Below are 18,553 nucleotides of genomic sequence, written 5' to 3' on the forward strand. Positions count from 1 at the left end.
GCCCAACTCGTTTTATACCAATGACATACAACAAACTAGATCTGAGAGCATCTATTGTTGACAGTCTCCAAACTTTTCACGCAGAGAGCTTCTCTGCTTACAAATATAACAGATATGCTTGCAGGGAACAATTTGTTATGTGATTTATTCAGTGTATTGAAGGCTTCTTCTCTGTATTTGCAATCTAACTTGTCCTTCGGGGATTACCAACAACTTCAGAGAATACAAAACAACTTTCCCAAAAGAAAATGACGGAGGCTTCAGAGACTAATCTGCCTTTTCTTAGAAATAAGGGCGTCTGCAAACAGTTCAGAGAATCTAAAACATACTTCCCCGGATAAAAAAGAATCGACACAGGCTTTAGAAAGCAACCATCAGTTCTTGTCAAAGGTGAAATCAGCTGATCAGACATCTCCAAATGAACATGGCAGTGTCTCAGGTTTCCAATGATGGTGGTTTCACACAGGTTTTACTAGAAACAAATCCCAACAAATGGAGGTCCAATGAAGAAATTGCCATTGCCTCGGCTGTTTTAGATGCTATAAAAATTGGGCAAAATTTTTGCACGCACCGTGACAATGAGAGAAAACGGCTCCAGGCAAGTCAATCCATGGAGTGCAATGGTATTCGGAATACTTACAGTGATCCAGAAATCAGAAATGCAAAACTCAAGGGCAGGTGAAAATGGTCCTCTGGCTCACGCCGGTTTCTGTTGGATCTGGCTTTCGTCTGTTCCACAAGCATCACAACACTTACGCTACACCATCACAACACTGCGTCATATCCATCGGTGCACCAATCGAATCACCATGCCAGTGCTCGATTTCTTCAATTCAGCTCAGATCTACAAGAAAGTAGCATCCGGGAAAAATAACAGTAGCTAATGTAATCCCATCTGATTAAAATTTGATGTAGTACTTTCCTCCTCAGTATATATACTGATTTCGTCCACACGCATGACAAGGATGCCTGCCTTCTTTCATGTGCTCAGCCCTGGGAGCATTGACCGGTGGATCCATTTCACAAGTATATCTTCACATGTATTTACCCGCAATGAATCAATTTTAGGATTCTTATGCTTCTTGGACAACGCACCTATGTCTCGTAGGTTCAAAAAACTGTTTTATTTCTGACCGCTGATGCTCGAGATTTCAATTCCCAAGCAACTTGGGACATAAAAAGAATTCACAGTTATTTCCACAACAGGCTACCGCTCTGATACCACATAATACATATTAAAACAACTCAGAAACATATTGCAGTAAACATAGATACGAAACTATGACAAAAATATAGGCGGTCTCACATTTTCATTCCATTAAAATAATTGAATATAGTGTTACAAATAAATAGATGAGAGATAGTGTTCTCAAGATAGTGCGTGCTATCTTAGACACTTTTGGTTGAGATAATTTCTCACCAAACACACACCAATATAGGAGTTACCTAAACTAACTCCTATCTTAGAGGAACAACCCAAGAGTTAGGCACAAATTCCTAACTTGGAATATTTAATTTATTTATTTATTTTTGGATTTATTATTGTTTTATGAGAGAGGCTAACAGTCCTCTGCAAATCGGCTGCTCAGATTAGGAAACTAACAGTGCCATCGGGTTCATGTCGCTGAGAGGTGTAAGATTGACATAAAATTTGTCCAATTTGGACATTGCAAAACTTTCACCCTCCTGGGAATTTCGCTCAATTAAAAATTCTGCCTCGCTTTCCATGTGCTCTTCTCTGCTCCTCCATGCTGTGGGTGCACTAAAAAATGAGGTTTATATTAAATTTCTGGGCAAATTTACCAATAATATGGTTTGATGTATTGGTCAATATCAGAATCAGTTGAGGAGGGTCGTTGTTTGGTGGTTCATTCATGGGGCTGCCCGATGGCGGGTTCAATCCCCGCTGGTCTCCTCATTAACGTATGTTATATGGAGGGGTGTCGGGTGGTGGGGGTGGTGACCCACCACCTCCGTTATATATATATATATATATATAACCATATGAATTTGAAAATTCTCGAACATTCACCGAAGGAGTCAATTTAACGAGGCGAAAATTTTGCCCAGAATCCGGCCACATTTGGCCAGATTCCATCCGCTAGAAAAACTTCAAATTGTGTCTCCATTAAGCTTGCCCAGTCAACAAAAGTCAACCAAAACTTTCACTGCTTATATCTTCCTCATCCAGACTTGGATTGACGAACCATTTGCACCACCACGATCACGACGACGGATCTTTAACATGAACTTGGTTCAAGCATAATCCAAACACTTTGATTTTTGACCCTTCCTGAGTCCTCCTGGACTTTTGCATGTGTTTGGAGCTATTAGCTCTACTACATAATCCAACATTTGAGGATCAAATGCAGTCCCAATCGGGTTGTTCGCACATAGAAGGATGCCCAAAAATGGATACAAAGTGCCCCAAAAACCTTCAAAATCCTCTTAAGGCCTTCACCGATCAAAACTATCGCAAGAGGAAAGCCCTTGGGAAGGCGGAAATACTCTATCGGGAGGCGAAAATACCCAAAAAACCATGTAAAAATCAAATTACAAGCTTAAGGATCCACATTGATCTCAGCCGTTGGATCTGGCCAATCAACGGTCCAGATCCCGTCGGCATATCGCAGGTCGGGGGAGGCAGTGGCAGCGACAAAGGATACCTTGCCGATGAGCGATCGTCGATATCGCATCGGCGTATCGTATTAGCACTTTTAAAGAAGTGGGATTGGAGATCAGCGATTAAGCGAGGACTGTTGATCGCGTGCACGGATCAATGGCTCGCGCTGCGTCGGCTTTTCGCTATCGGCAAAACCAAAGGAGCGGGCTTTACCATGTGTTATGTTCTGATCCGATGGGCCGGACCCGACAGCCATACAGCACTCCATTGCATAATATTTCAAATCTGCGCCCTTGGCGTTTTTAATGTTTTTTGTGTATTTTCTTTGTATAAAGAAAATACAAAGGAAGCCTTGGCGGGTGCCTATTGTGATGAAGCCCGGACCCGATGGGTTTCCAAAGTTAAATGGTATAATATTTCAGGTCCGCCGGAGCCATTGTTTTATGATTTTGTAGCAATTTTTCATGTATTCTCAAGTATAAAGAAACAAAGGATCAGCCAACTTAAGGTATGCATTGCAGCCCAAATGACGGACCCGATAAATGATTAAGCCATGAATGAACCTTTTGAAGTCCAAGTGAAGCATTAATGGGTGGGAATGAGCAGTTTGACAATATTTCACTGTTTAATAAGCAAAACAGTCATGATGGAGCCATTTTAAATGTTCGGCGACAACATTTAATCAACAGTATGGCCGAGGAGGAAGCAGGACACCGTTTATCAATGCAGAGCATTCAATGGTTATGGTTACTCTGGTATTTCACGCCACCCGCTCAAAGGAGGACTGCAGAGCAACAGAGGGGTCAAATCCATTTACAACACAGCCAAAGTTGTATCAGCAACCCCATTTCTGAATATGAATATGTTTGGTGGCCATTTATGGGCTCTTCATTTCTAGCTAATACAAGCTTCTTTTGTTGTTTATTGCTCACTTTCCACTTCTCTTTCTTGTTTCAGGCTGTGCCTGTTTGCATTTGTTCTATTGCTGTGAATGTTTAGCATCAGAGGGGCTGTCATCCCACCTCTGTGTTAGGATTTAGCATGTATCATAGAACATGTGTGCAAGTTTATGTTTTTTAATGCATAGAGAGTTGTCATCCCGTCTGTGCATTAGAAACTAGATTTACAGACCTCTTAACTGGTTGCAGCCAGCCATCACAAGGTCCTGTGCATCTGCTGGTGTCGTCAGTCTTCTCAATTATCACCTTATCCTCAAACTGTGAGTAATAGGTGGTTAAAAGCCTTGTAGCCTGGGGGTGTTCACCCATGTCTGGGGTCAATCATAGTAGAAGTGGTTATCTGGCTTGAATATGCAGCATTTGTTCCATTCATCCACCATTTATCCAACTATATTTGGTTGAATTTGTAATGTTCCCGAGCATCACCAATATGAAACCTAGGTGATTTTCTTGGGGTGATAAAATTAAATGGCGTCGTTGCCGGTGAGAAGAGAATCGAAGCTCAGCTTCCCTGGGAGACGACACAGCTTCAAGCTTTGATGACATACAAGGTTTGAGCACAGATTTTGGTTGTAATCATATGTCTGGCGACTCCACTGGAGGAAGGCCATCCTTTGGCGACTCCACATTGAAGTTCTGGTCTAGTTCGTGAAGCATGCTCGGAGAAATATTCAGAAATCACTAGCTGGCCAGTGCCTGATCCTGAGAGGATTGATAAGCAGAAGAAACTTTGCAGAATGGAGCATCAGGATCAGGTAAACCTTAAAAATTCCATGTATCCCTGTTAGTGATTGTCACCTTCAGAGATTCATGCAACTCCTTGTTATTCATTTCCCTTTTGGAATTCACTTCACAGAAAGAAGCTCCATGATGTCCGTTATATTCCTCTGTTTCTGCCATTCCATTCATTGATTCATTCTACTAGGTCCACCAGTATCTTTTTATCTTACCTCAGTCATGGCAAGCCAACAAGCTCTTACAAAGATAGAAAGAATAGTTGCTGCTAGGTATGGGCCCTTAGTTTTGCCTACCCCTTTGAATGCCATTCCTGTAGGAGATTATATGGAATATATGCCTAAGTTTACTGGTGCAGAAGGAGTATCAGCTGAAGAGCACCTCAAATCTTTCTATTGTTACGCTGATAACCTAGATATCAATGAAGAGGATGTCTGGATGAGGGTTTTTGTCCAAAGCCTAGATGGGGAAGCTAGAAAATGGCTTAGAGATTTACCCCCTAGGTCCATTGTAGACATTGATGCTTTAGATGATGTATTTTTAAAGCACTGGGGAAATAATAAAGATCTGTTCTTCTATCATGATGAACTTGGCAACTTGCAGAGAGAAGATGGTGAGCTGCTGTTTGATTTCAATATCAGATTCAATCATTTGTACAATAGAATGCCAGCAGAAATAAAACCCACCCCTACTTCTGCCATGATTACTTATTCTAATGCCTTCGATTCTAGTTTCTGCCTACTATTAAGAGAATGAAGATATACTTCTTTGGCTGATATGCAAGCTGCAGCCTTTGAAGTAGAAGCAAATATTATGGCTGCAGAAAGACTTGAAGGTGATGATGAATGCAGAAGTCAGGGAGGTTAATCCTCATCATCCTTAAAGCCTGAGATTGATAAATTAGCTAGGATGATCGAGCTGTTGACCTCTGAAGTTTCTAAATTAAAGGTTGAGCAGTGTTTTGAAGAAGCAGGAGCTCATTGTTCCAGTTCTTTTCCAACTCCAGATCCATGTAGACGAACACATGAGCATGTGCAAATTTTGCAGAGAAACAGAGTTACAAATGAAGATGAAGGGGTAAGGCCCCTTTTATAGGATAGAGTTATGAAAGAAGATTTGTTTGAAGAGGAGGAGGTCCATGTTTTAGAAGGTGTCCCCTTCTTAACCCGAGCTGCTTATGAAGAAGCACTATCCAGAGGCATTGCCTGTCAGTTTGTTGTACCTGCAGTACAACAAGCTTATCAGCAGAAGCAGTCAGCAACAGGTCTCATCCTCAATGAATCTAAGCCCTAAGCCAGCTTAAATTCCCATGATTATGCAGATCTGCCAATTTTACAGCCGACTTTGGTCCCCAGCCCAATAATCAAGAAGGGAGAAGAATGTCCCCCATCATCTTTTGTTTCCTTGTCTGCTCAAAAGGAAAGCCCTCATTGTTGCCCCTTGAACACTGAGGCAGAACATAATTCAGTGCTCAAGGCTGAGACTGATCACCTCAGTTTTGATGTTTTAATACATGCTCAGCGGGTCCCCACACAAATTGAAAGGGCAGCTTGCCAGATGACAGAGGAAGAAAATGCGCAGTCATGGGACTCCTCCTTGGATGAGGATTATTCTAAAGAAGATGTTGGAGCAGGTGATGTCTGTGTGTCCTCCACGTAAGAGTACATTGGTTTTCCATTCATTTTAATGTTTCCGGCCACAGATAGCACAAATAAGTACACAACAACCATTGTTTTCCAGCAGGTTTACAGAGGCTCCAGTAAAGAACATCCAAGGAGGAGCACACATAGAAAGGGAATGAAGTTCAAGCCTCCTCTATTCGATGAGCTCAAATGCCCCAAACATTTTAAGGTGGAGGATCAAATAAATCTAGTCCTGCTAATCTATGATGAACCGGGCTGAGAGCAAGAGAAACAGTTTTGATTGCCTTGCTAATGGGCAATTTTTGAAGTTTATGTTTTCTAGCTTTAATGTTTGTAATTAGTTTCTTTTACAGTTTCTTGTTGTATGCTTAGTTGACTCCATGCCCAATGGACACTAGGCAAGTGTTTTTATAGCTGTTTTTGTATGAAGGCATTGGTCTGCAGGTTCTTAAGACCTCACAGGGAGGATCTCATCCCCAGAAGGAGCCAGTGTTAGCTCTGCTACATAATCCAACATTTGAGGATCAAATGCAGTCCCAATCGGGTTGTTTGTGTTGAGATTGCAACAAGATGATGGAGCTTAGTGAAAAGAGTCGCCTTCACTAAGTGGGCCCGCAGGCTATTTTTGGCGCAAGTCTATTTTTAGACTATGTCTATTTTTAGACATATGGATCATGTCTATGTTTATGGATGATTGATCAAGTTGGGAAAATAGATGGACTTCTATTTTTGATGAAAGTGTGAGTGATCACAGTGTGAGTGATCACAGTGTGAGTGATCAAGTCTATTTTTAGACTGGCTGTCAAAAATAGAAAAGTCAAATATTATTATCTCACAATAATATTTGGACTATAAACTTAATCTTATTCTCTTGGAGCACTTCAGTTTGAGCTACGGAAGTGGCACATGCAGCTGTCAGAAGGAAATTCGTTTTTCTTATGAGTCAGTTGAGTTGTTGCATGCATGACTTCAGTTAGAACTCAAGTGAGTTGAGTTTAGTGGACTGGAGGTACAGTTGATGGAGTTGTGTTCAGTTTAACTTAGTTAAACTGGTTGTAGTTAGTCTAACTGCAGATAGACTAATGATGAGTTGTTAAACTAATTATTAACTCATAATACAACTAAAGAATACATCAGTTAACTCAGTTGCATGTCAGTGCATGTTCAGTTCAACAGGGACAGGTGGTAGAGAATCAGATTGCTATCAGTTGTGACTATAGTTGTGCACCAGATCTTGCACAATCAAAGGATTGAGTATGCCAATGAGTTTGCTCACGTATTTGGCCCGCATTTTAGCCTTTGCTCACGTCCACAAAGAGTGAGTGACTATTTTGCAGGTGAAAATCGAGTTTGGGAAGCAATTCTCATCAGTTCTTGAGCAGGTATTGAGCAGTGGAGGCAGGCAAGCAGTGGAAGAGATTTGGAGATCAGATCTGAGCTGTATTGTGTGTAACAGAGGTGGAGATACTTGTGAGAAGTATTATGTTGTGTAATGTTACATGACTCAATCATTAATATACAGATAGTGTGGGGTTTTTAGCGAGATGATTTCCCCGTGATACATACTGTGTTAATGTGTGAATGCTCTTGATGTTTTATTGTTATTGATGCTGCTATATTCTTGATCAACGTAGAGGAGCTTATGTATTGTGTATGTTTTCCGCATTAGTACATGATCAGGATAATCTCCATTGAATATGTGTTAAATTATTCAAAATTTCTACAGTTTGCGCATAGAAGGATGCCCAAAAATGGATACAAAGTGCCCCAAAAGCCTTCAAAATCCTCTTAAGGCCTTCACCGATCAAAACTATCGCAAGAGGAAAGCCCTTGGGAAGGCAGAAATACTCTATCGGGAGGCGAAAATACCCCAAAAACCATGTATAAATCAAATTACAGGCTTAAGGATCCGCATTGATCTCAGCCGTTGGATCTAGCCGATCAACGGTCCAGATCCCGTCGGCATATCGCAGGTCGTGGGAGGCAGTGGCAGCGACAAAGGAGACCTTGCCGATGAGCGATCGCCAATATCGCATTGGCGTATCGTATTGGCACTTTTAAAGAAGTGGCATTGGAGATCAGCGATTAAGCGAGGACCGTTGATCGCGTGCACGGATCAATGGCTCGCGCTGCATCGGCTTTTCGCTATCGGCAAAACCAAAGGGGCGGGCTTTACCATGTGTTATGTTCCGATCCGATGGGCCGGACCCGACAGCCATACAGCACTCCATTGCATAATATTTCAAATCCGCGCCCTTCGCGTTTTTAATGTTTTTTGTGTATTTTCTTTGTATAAAGAAAATATAAAGGAAGCCTTGGCGGGTGCCTATTGCGATGAAGCCCGGACCCGATGGGTTTCCAAAGTAAAATGGTATAATATTTCAGGTCCGCCGGAGCCATTGTTTTATGATTTTGTAGCAATTTTTCGTGTATTCTCAAGTATAGAAACAAAGGATCGGCCAGCTTAAGGTATGCATTGCAGCCCAAATGACGGACCCGATAAATGATTAAGCCATGAATGAACCTTTTGAAGTCCAAGTGAAGCATTAATGGGCGGGAATGAGCAGTTTGACAGTATTTCACTGTTTAATAAGCAAAACAATCATGATGGAGCCATTTTAAATGTTCGACGACGGCATTTAATCAACAGTATGGCCGAGGAGGAAGCAGGACACCGTTTATCAATGCAGAGCATTCAATGGTTATGGTTACTCTAGTATTTCACGCCACCCGCTCAAAGGAGGACTGCAGAGCAACAGAGGGGTCAAATCCATTTACAACACAGCCAGAGTTGTATCAGCAGCCCCATTTCTAAATATGAATATGGTTGGTGGCCATTTATGGGCTCCTCCACGCATGGTTTGATAGAGATGTTTTGTATTGTAACACTATATATACTCAGAACTCAGATGTAATGGATTGATGAGTGTTAGATGAAGAGAACCCTGTTGTAAGGTTCAACTTCTGGAGACTGTAACTACTTTGTAACCTGCAGTGTCTGGTCTTCATTTCCAGCTAATACAAGCTTCTTTTGTTGTTTATTGCTCACTTTCCACTTCTCTTTCTTGTTCCAGACTATGCCTGTTTGCATTTTTTCTATTGCTGTGAATGTTTAGCATCAGAAGGGCTGTCATCCCACCTCTGTGTTAGGATTTAGCATGTATCATAGAACATGTGTGCAGGTTTCTGTTGTTTAATGCATAGAGAGATGCCATCCTATCTGTGCATTAGAAACTAGATTTACAGACCTCTTAACTGGTTGCAGCCAGCCATCACAGGGTCCTGTGCATCTGATGGTGTCGCCAGTCTTCTCCATTATCACCTTATCCTCAAACTATGAGTAATAGGTGGTTAAAAGCCTTGTAGCCTGGGGGTGTTCACCCATGTCTGGGGTCAATCATAGTAGAAGCGGTTATCTGGCTTGAATATGCAGCATTTGTTCCATTCATCCACCATTTATCCAACTATATTTGGTTGAATTTGTAATGTTCCCGAGCATCACCGATATGCAACCTAGGTGAGTTTCTTGGGGTGATAACAGGAGCCACCTGGATCATCTCCCCTCCCAACAAAATTTTAAAACCTATATCCCTCTGAGCACCATACCTAGCCTAAGATTAAGTAACAATATTTGGACAGAGAGAACCCTCTTTGAAGCTGCAAGAGCTAGATTCCAGCTTCTAAGTGGTTTTTGGTTACCTTTGGATTCCTCTCCTCAGCCTGAAGAAATTACGAAGTACTAACACTTTCTTCCTTGTGAATTTATCTAAGGCGAGCATGCCTCATCTGTCCTCTTGCCTAGCTCCATTAAATTATGTGATCACTCCAATTTAAAGCACACCTGCTAGTTATTCATGACTATCATAAAATAAGTCAAGCTTCCTTCAAATCCCAAGCAACCTTGTTCCTCAAACTCTGGAAGTTGTTTCCCAATTCTTAGGCATTTTTAATTATAATCAAAGCATATTTAATGTCTACAACAAAGGAGAATTAGCCCGGGCTTCTCACATACTTACATAGATTTAGCATTTCAATACACAAGCCCGATGCTACTAAGGACACACACAGATTTGATCTCTTTTGCTCTCTTCTCTCACCTCTCTTGGCTTAAAAGAAATATCGAAATATAAAATGGAGGTTGTAACTTATAGCCCACTTATATCCCTACATCTATCTTTTTTCTAGAAGCCAATGCCACTCCACTAAATATAATATTTACACCTGTCACATATGGACACCTCAACATAACCTTCCAATAAACACAAATTTTCTTAGGTAAATCTCACGATTTACAGTAATTAAAAAAATGAAATTGTTCATGCGGGTAGAATAAAAATGTTTTGTTAGGATGCTTCTTCATTAATTATCAACAAACATGGTCAAACATAGATAAGCATAGTAAAACATCGTCATCCATCTCATCCATAGTCAAGCACAATCAACATGTTCATATATGTTTAACATGGTGAACCATAACCAAACATGATCAAATAAACAATAGTTTAACATACTCAACCATAACCAACCATGGTTAACCATAGGTGACCATGGTCAATCATGTCCAATAACATGTTAACATAGTCAACCATGGTCCACCTTGTTCAGCCATAGACAACCATGATCAACTAAAGGCAACCATAATAAAACATGATCAACCATACCATCCATTATAAATCATAATCAACATAGCTACCCTTGGTCAACCATAGTCAACATTGATCAACCATACTAAATATCATAGATATTTCATTATTAATTATATTGATATTTTAATTCACAAATATATTGATCTTTGCTACACAATTCGATGGTAAACTACCATAATTTCATAAATAAAAATTGACATAATTTCATAAATATAAGTGATTGTTATATGCTATGAATACTACTAATTTTTAGATAAAAAATAGTGTTGATAAAAATACATAAATTGCTTTTACATATATAGTTGAATTAATATTTATATATCATAATATTCTTTTATATTTTTATTTAAATTGAAATAATGAAATAAAATCCTAATAAACCTTAAATTTCAATTTATACAAATCCTAACTTTCATATTTCTCAGATGTGAAGCCTAAATTTTATCAAATAAAGTTTAGCCAAGTAAAAAAAAAGAAGGACCACTGCTTAAAACACTCTCCAATAGTGTTAAATCTAAACCCAGACTAACACATAAAACCCAAACACAAAATGGAAGCTTGTGTATCTCAATACTTTGTGAGAGGTGATACGATAATTATATGCTGAAATACTCACAAATCAATCAGAAGCATGTGTCCACTAATCGATAAGGGTAAAGTATTTAAAATTGAACCATGTGTTTGCTAATTATATGCTCAAATACTCATAAATCAATTAGAAGCTTGCCCACTATATGTTCAATGTTTTCAAATTTTCTTCTAATGACAGGCTGGGAAAAGAAATTGGGGGTCGGCCTCCAAGGCGGCCATGAAAGGAGGTAGTACGCTGATCTCGAGATCGACGCTTCCTCCTCCTTCCCTGGCGGGATATACAAATACTTTCCCATCGAACTTGTTGGCATGACCACCCTTTACCCGCACCAGCGTTCCCCATCCGAAGTCGTTGTCGTACACTGGAAATCTCGTAGAACTGCCAATGAGCACACTGTTATGGGGGATTGTTTTATCCAGTTTTATCACAGTGGGGTGCTCGTTAAATTTTTGCAGCTCTGCCCTGATGCTGCCATCGGTGTGCGATGATATGATGCGGTGCAGCAACGACGCCGTGCGATGATATGATGCGTATTTTGTTTATGGGAAGCGCCGATGCGATGAGACCCCGACTCGAAAAAGTTTGCGAATGAAAATATATATTATTTCAAATCCGGTTAAAGCTATTGTTACAGGATTTTTGCGATATTTTAATGTATTAAAAAAATACAAAGGGGAACTATGGAACGAGCATCCACGACATACGATAAGCGATCTCAGGCGGACCTGATAGGAGAATAGGGCGCATTTATGAATGTTTGAAGTCCGAAACACTGTGTTGTGGCGGATTTTCCCGAGTTTGAAGGCATTTCTTTGTGTAAACAGATAATAGCTATTTCAGGGATTTCAACGGCCAGGTGGACTCTTCCGTTGCAGAATAGGTGGCCTCCTCCCCTAAGAGCGTTAGCAATGATTATTTAACCCCCAGAAGGGGGATTTGAGCGGACAGACGCTGGGAGCCAGAAAGCCCAAGAAGAGGAAATGAACAGACAGTGCAGATTGGCTTTAAAGCCACAGAAGACAGAAGAAAGGGCAGACAGTGCTGAGACAGAGCAAAGATAGAGACAAAGAATGATAGAGAGAGTCTGTGTACCCAGGGGGCTTGAGGGGTTCAAGCAAAAATCTTACTGTTGTATCTATTGTGTGTTGAGACTCAAATTGAGCTCATACTGTTGTAAAACTCTACTTCTGAAGGCATAATAGAGAGGCCACCACCGAAGGTTGGACCAGGAGATGTAGCCCAGGAGTTTTGGGTGAACTCCAGATTAAATTTGTTGTGTCTATGTGTGTTGTCTATTATGTTTCTTTTACTGCTTCATTGTCTATGTATTTCACAATCTTATCAATCCATTGCACAAAGTAATATAGGCATATCCATGCACATGAGTCTGTAATATCTTAATAATTGTTTTAGATCTCATTTTCAGATCACCTGTTTAGCCAAGGAAGGATTTATCTCAGAATACGTTGTCAAAGTGCTCTGTTATAGTTCGCTAAACAATCAATGTTTTTCCTCTTTAATGAAATTTAAAATTCATCCTTCTAGTTAGATGCTTTATATGTTATTTTTCATTAGCGTTCTACAACAAATTTAAACAAAAACACCATAAGAATTACCTACCTTTCCCCTATAGAAAGATCTCTCATCTCTTCATCTTCTCACTGGAAAATCATCAACTTAACATGACTCCATGCCCAATGGATTTTTCTTCTCCCCTCCCAACATACTTTAAAACCCATATCCCTCTGAGCACCATACCTAGCCTAAGATTAAATAACAAGATTTGGACAGAGAGAACCCTCTCTGAAGCTAGAAGGGCTAGATTCCAACTTCTAAGTGGTTTCTGGTTACCTTTGGATTCCTCTCCTCACCCTGGAGGAATTACGAAGTACTAACACTTTTTTCCTTGTGAATTTATCTAAGGCAAACATGCCTTGTCTGTCCTCTTGCCTAGCTCCTTTAACTTATGTGATTAGTCCAATTTAAAGCACACCTGCTAGTTATTCATGACTATCATAAAATAAGTAAAGCTTCCTTCAAATCCCAAGCAACCTTGTTCCTCAATCTCTGGAATATGTGTCTCAATTCTCGGGCATTTTTAATTATAATCAAAACATATTTAATATTTACAATGAAGGAGAATTAGCCTGGGCTTCTCATATACTTACATAGATTTAGCATTTCAATACACAAACCCGATACTACTAAGGACACACACAAATTTTATCTCTTTTGCTCTCCTCTCACTTCTCTTGGCTTAAAAGAACTCTCCAAATATAAAATGAAGGTTGTAACTAATAGCCCACTTATATCCCTACATCTATCTTTTTTCTAGAAGCCAATGCCACTCCACTAAATATAATATTTACCCCTGTCACATATGGACACCTCAACATAACCTTCGAATAAACACAAATTCTCTTAGGTAAACCTCACGATTTACAGTAATTAAAAAAAGGAAATTGTTCATGCGGGTAGAATAAAAATGTTTTGTTAGGATGCTCCTGCATCAATTATCAACAAACATGGTCAAACATAGATAAGCATAGTAAAACATCGTCATCCATCTCATCCATCGTCAAGCCAATCGACATGGTTATATATGTTTAACATGGTGAACCATAACCAAACATGATCAAATAAACAATAGTTTAACATACTCAATCATAACCAACCATGGTTAACAATAGGTGACCATGGTCAATCATAATCAAATATGGTCAACCAAAGTCAATCATGTCCAATAATAGGTTAACATAGTCAACCATGGTCCACCTTGTTCAGCCATAGACAACCAGGATCAATTAAAGACAACCATAATAAATCTATGATGATTTTTCTGTCTGGACAAAAACAACCATAATAAAACATGATCAACCATGCCATCCATTATAAAACGTAGTAAATCCGAAGGGCAGAGCTTGTTATGCTGGAGCTGCGATGGGCGACTCGCGAGATGGGATTATTGTTGATTTTTGGTCCAAGCGGACTACTCTGTTGCTAGGAGGGATTTCAGGTTCGAGAAACATGGCGAAAAGCTTGGAAGCTTGTAATGAAGGGGGAAGGCTGGTTGAAATCGCGAGACCGTTACGCTCTATATATATCCCACGGGAAGGGCAAGGTGCTGGCAAAGATGAACACTAAATTACCCAATCGATTATCACCTTAAAATATCCAAATACAGATATCTTTTATTTCCAGCCATTTGACCCAATAGAAAATGCCCCAATATACTACTAGGTTTCGAGCTGAGGCCCTGGCAGAGTATGACAATTGAAGCTCCTAGTTGATGGTCAGCCCGCCTGTGGGGACGCATCTTGTGCACAATCGGCGACTGCCGGGGGTCGCTCCAGTGCAACGGCAACAACGCAGAGCCCCCTGCGACACTGGCGGAATTCACATTGGGCGAAGGCGTAGCGGACTTCTATTGTAGACAGCTTCAATCTCCCGTGATTTGAGTCGTTTTAGTTTCTATGTTAACAAAATATTTGAGATGTCTTGTGATTTGAGTGAGTTTTGGTTGTGTCAACAAAATAGTAAAATATTAGTAAAATATTTATCATTACTTTTATAATGTATATATTTTTTTAGTATTATTAATTTTATGATGTATGTTTTATTAGCGTTTTTATATTAATTAAATGTAGATGATATATGTGAATAATATTAATTAAATGTAGTTGATATATGCAAATAAGTTTGTTTGTTTGTTTTTGTTTTTGTTTTTGTTTTTTTTTTTTAATTAATGATATTGATTTATATTATGGTAGAAATAGATTTACAAAATGTCAATAAGCAAATGGATTGCTAGATGTCAAAGATTAATAATGATTTTGTAACCATATTTATATTTAATTAATAAGCATATAAAAACTTAATACTTACAATATAACAAGGTTCTTAATCATGGATATTCATCTCCATTTACCATGGATATTATCAACTTGTAAATAGGCTTTGTTACAATACCATGGCTTATCAATACCGCATGCCAAAAAATCATAACTTATTTCACAATCAAAGTATTTTATAAATAATTTATTTTAACTTTATTTTTTAAACAATTTTCCATTAAATCATAAAGGAAAAGGGTTATACTTTTGAGATATGTCTCAACCCTCTACCCTCACTACTACTAAAAATATCTAGTGGATATTCCATAGAAATTATCAAGGTTTTAGTAAAATTAAAAATGAAAATACTTATATATATAGAGCTATGAAATTTATATATACTAGTTTAGATCCATGTTAACTCCAGATCTACCAAGTACCCAAATGGAGTGAAAAGAAATTTAATCCCTCTCGGTGCTTGGTAGATTTGGAGTTAAGACTTCTCCAACGTTAGCCTTGTAGACAACTTCAATCTCCCGTTGATTGTGGCCACAAAGGGCAACACAGTCCCCTGCACCACTATGGGATGTGTCATTGATCTCAAACAGAGCTACCCCAAGGAACTCCAAGTGCACAACAATGTGGCGTGCAAGAGCGCCTATGAGGCTTTTGGTACCCCAGATTACTGCTTCGTCGGGGCCTTCGGAAATCTGAAAACCTGCAAACCCTGCTCCTATTCACAGTTATTCAAGGCTGCCTTTTCCAAGTCCTACACCTACGCTTACGACGACGACACTGACACCTTCATTATTTCCGACTACATCATCACTTTCTGTCCCACCCTCACCAGGGAACCCAAACCCCTTCCCATATTTTTATTATTATATTCCCCTTCACATTTAATGATTATTGAGTTTCCATTAATCTTGGTTGTTAAATATGAACAACATGACATTTGATTCTTGAGTTTCCATTAAATATGGACATGTTCAGCCAGAAGAAATCCAACTACTCCCCTATGCCCATGTTGAACGACAGCAGTAGTGACAGAGTATGGGGCGTATAATATTATTCATTTTGCAAGGGTATAATATTATTCATAGGGTTTATAAATTAATCCTAGGGTTTAATATAAATCCCTTGCATTTATAATCCTGGTCAACCATGATCCAACTTCACATTATGACAAAGATTGTCTCAATACGAAAATGAACCATGTTCAACCCTCTCAACCATCATCATTAATTGTTAACCATCATCTAACGTCTCATTGTGAGAAAGATTCTCTCAATATGAAAATCAACCATGGTCCACCATGTTCAATCATGGTCAACCATGCTCCAATGTGACATTGTGACAAAGATTGTCTCAATATGAAAATGATTCATGGTCAACCATGGTCAATCATAATCAATATGAAAATCAACCATGGTCAATGATGGTCAACCATTGTCCAACATCACATTGTGACAAACATTGTCTCAATATGAAAATCAACCATGGTCAATCATTGTCAAGCATGGTCAATCATTTTCAACCATGGTCAACCATGGTCCAATGTCACATTGTGACAAATATTGTCTCAATATCAAAATAAACCATGGTCAACCATGGTCAGTCATGGTCAATGAACCTCAATAACCATGGTCACATTGTAACAAAGATTGTTTGTTGGTCCTATTGGAAAGAGTAACTATGTTCGGTCTTAAATAATGTACTTGAGTCATTATGTAATGTACTTGTCAAAATAATAAAGAAACTAATTATTATTATTATTATTATTATTGTGACTTATTAAAACATGGGTTTCATGCTTGGGTCACCATGTTTTAGGTCAAATTCCCCGTTGAGGACTTCTAGGACTTATTATGGGTCTTTAGAATTATTGTACATTTAAAGAGACCCTTCTTGGGCTTTTGAATCATGTACAAATGTTTATATTAAGTTAAATATGAATTATGGAACCTCCACACCATGTTGGCCTAAGAGGATTAAGTTGGCCTAAGGACCCATTCTACCCCATAAGAAGCCTATAAAAGGAAGGACTACGAATTCATTTGGAGCATCACTTCTCATTCTCTCTCTTTTGGACAGAAGTGCAAAGTAGGAAGCTGGGAAAGTTTGTTGCTGGGAAGTCGAAGTGAATGCGAGTTTGGGGGAGTCTAAGAAGTCAAGGAAAAAAAAATTTGGTGGTGGTATCTCTCTATTTTGTGCTCTAGATTGGGAGAACGAAGTTTCCCAAGTTGGACTGTTGCCAGAAGCTGTTAGCTGCTGCAAGTTGTTGCATAGTCGAAATTGACTAGTAGAGATCAATCTTCTGGAGGCTGACTTGGTGTGGAGGGAAGCTTTGGTCAAAGTCTAGGGTGAAGAGTCTCAAGGAATACTATTGAAAGGAAGAATTACTTTGACTGGGTTTTCCCCTCGAGGGGGGTTTTCCCTGGCATGTGCCTACATATTGTGTCCGTTGTTTTATGTGCTGTTGCTTTTGGTAATTTCTTGATGAACTAAAGAAAGAAGATATAAATAATTATAATAATAATAAGCATCACAAGTAATTATCAAGATCGAGAAAATCTTTAATGCCTTTCTTATTTTCCAACATCATTTTAAAGCTTTGGTGAAGAAATAAGAAAAAGGTAGATCCATTCAGAGGCACTATCTTAGGGAAGGAATCTATCATATTTAATATGTCTAACTCTATCAAGGGTGAGAACAATCTTGAAGGATCATCTAACTTCAGATCCTGGAAGAAGAGGATTGACCTAATCCTTGATAAGAACAAGGTGTTGGATTTAGTAAAAGGAAATGTAAAGAAGCCTACAGAAGAAAACATTGATGTTGACAAAGCGAAATTCAGGGATCTAGAATTGGTGGCTATGACTCTGATAGTAGAAGGGATAAAACACCATCTTGTCTCATTCATAGCTAACATCAATCATTCTCAGGATATATTATATGAAACCTTCTCGAATCTATTGACTATTAAGAACATCGATCAAGTAGCAAGTTTGAATAATGAGTTGAGGAATACAAATATGACAAAGGAAGATACTGTGGCAACCTTCTTTGTGAAAATAGCTAGACTTAGGGATGATCTTTTGGCCATCAATGAGATTATTCTGAAAAAATAATTGGTGATCACTACTATATTAGGATTTCCACCCTCTTGGAGTGCATTTTCTTGAGGTCTCAACAGTTGGAAAGTAGCTCCCACCTTTGAAGAATTGTGGGTTGCATGTAGTCAAGAAGAATTAAGGATCTCTATGGCTACCAATCCCAAAGAAGTATCAAATGCTTATCTTGCTCATCATAAAGGAAATATATGAAAGGGACCAAGGAAGAAAGTTGACATGTCTAAGATAGAGTGTTATCAATGTCATAAAAAGGGTCACTATAAAAGTGACTATCCCGAGAATCTGAGGAACAAGAAGAGAGGAAGAGATCAATCCAACTTTGCTGAAGAAGGAGACTCAAAGAAATCCAAACTTGAAAAACCTGACATTAGGGACTTACACTATTAAT

At 39.0% G+C, this 18,553-nt stretch overlaps 1 protein-coding gene across 1 annotated transcript in view; it reads left to right on the forward strand.

Annotated features, from left to right (window-relative positions):
* Window positions 1-424: 424 nt before the first annotated feature.
* Window positions 425-18,553, forward strand: part of LOC149149290 (uncharacterized) — a 49,607-nt gene continuing 31,478 nt past the window's right edge. The window contains exon 1 of the mRNA XM_089442443.1: window positions 425-678. Coding sequence (XP_089298569.1) covers window positions 425-678 — 254 coding nt within the window. The remainder of the gene's footprint in view (window positions 679-18,553) is intronic.

The sequence above is a fragment of the Pinus tabuliformis genome, chromosome 9 (assembly GCF_031772625.1).
Source record: "Pinus tabuliformis cultivar Carrire ecotype Pingquan chromosome 9, CPIR1, whole genome shotgun sequence".
NCBI lineage: Eukaryota > Viridiplantae > Streptophyta > Pinopsida > Pinales > Pinaceae > Pinus > Pinus tabuliformis.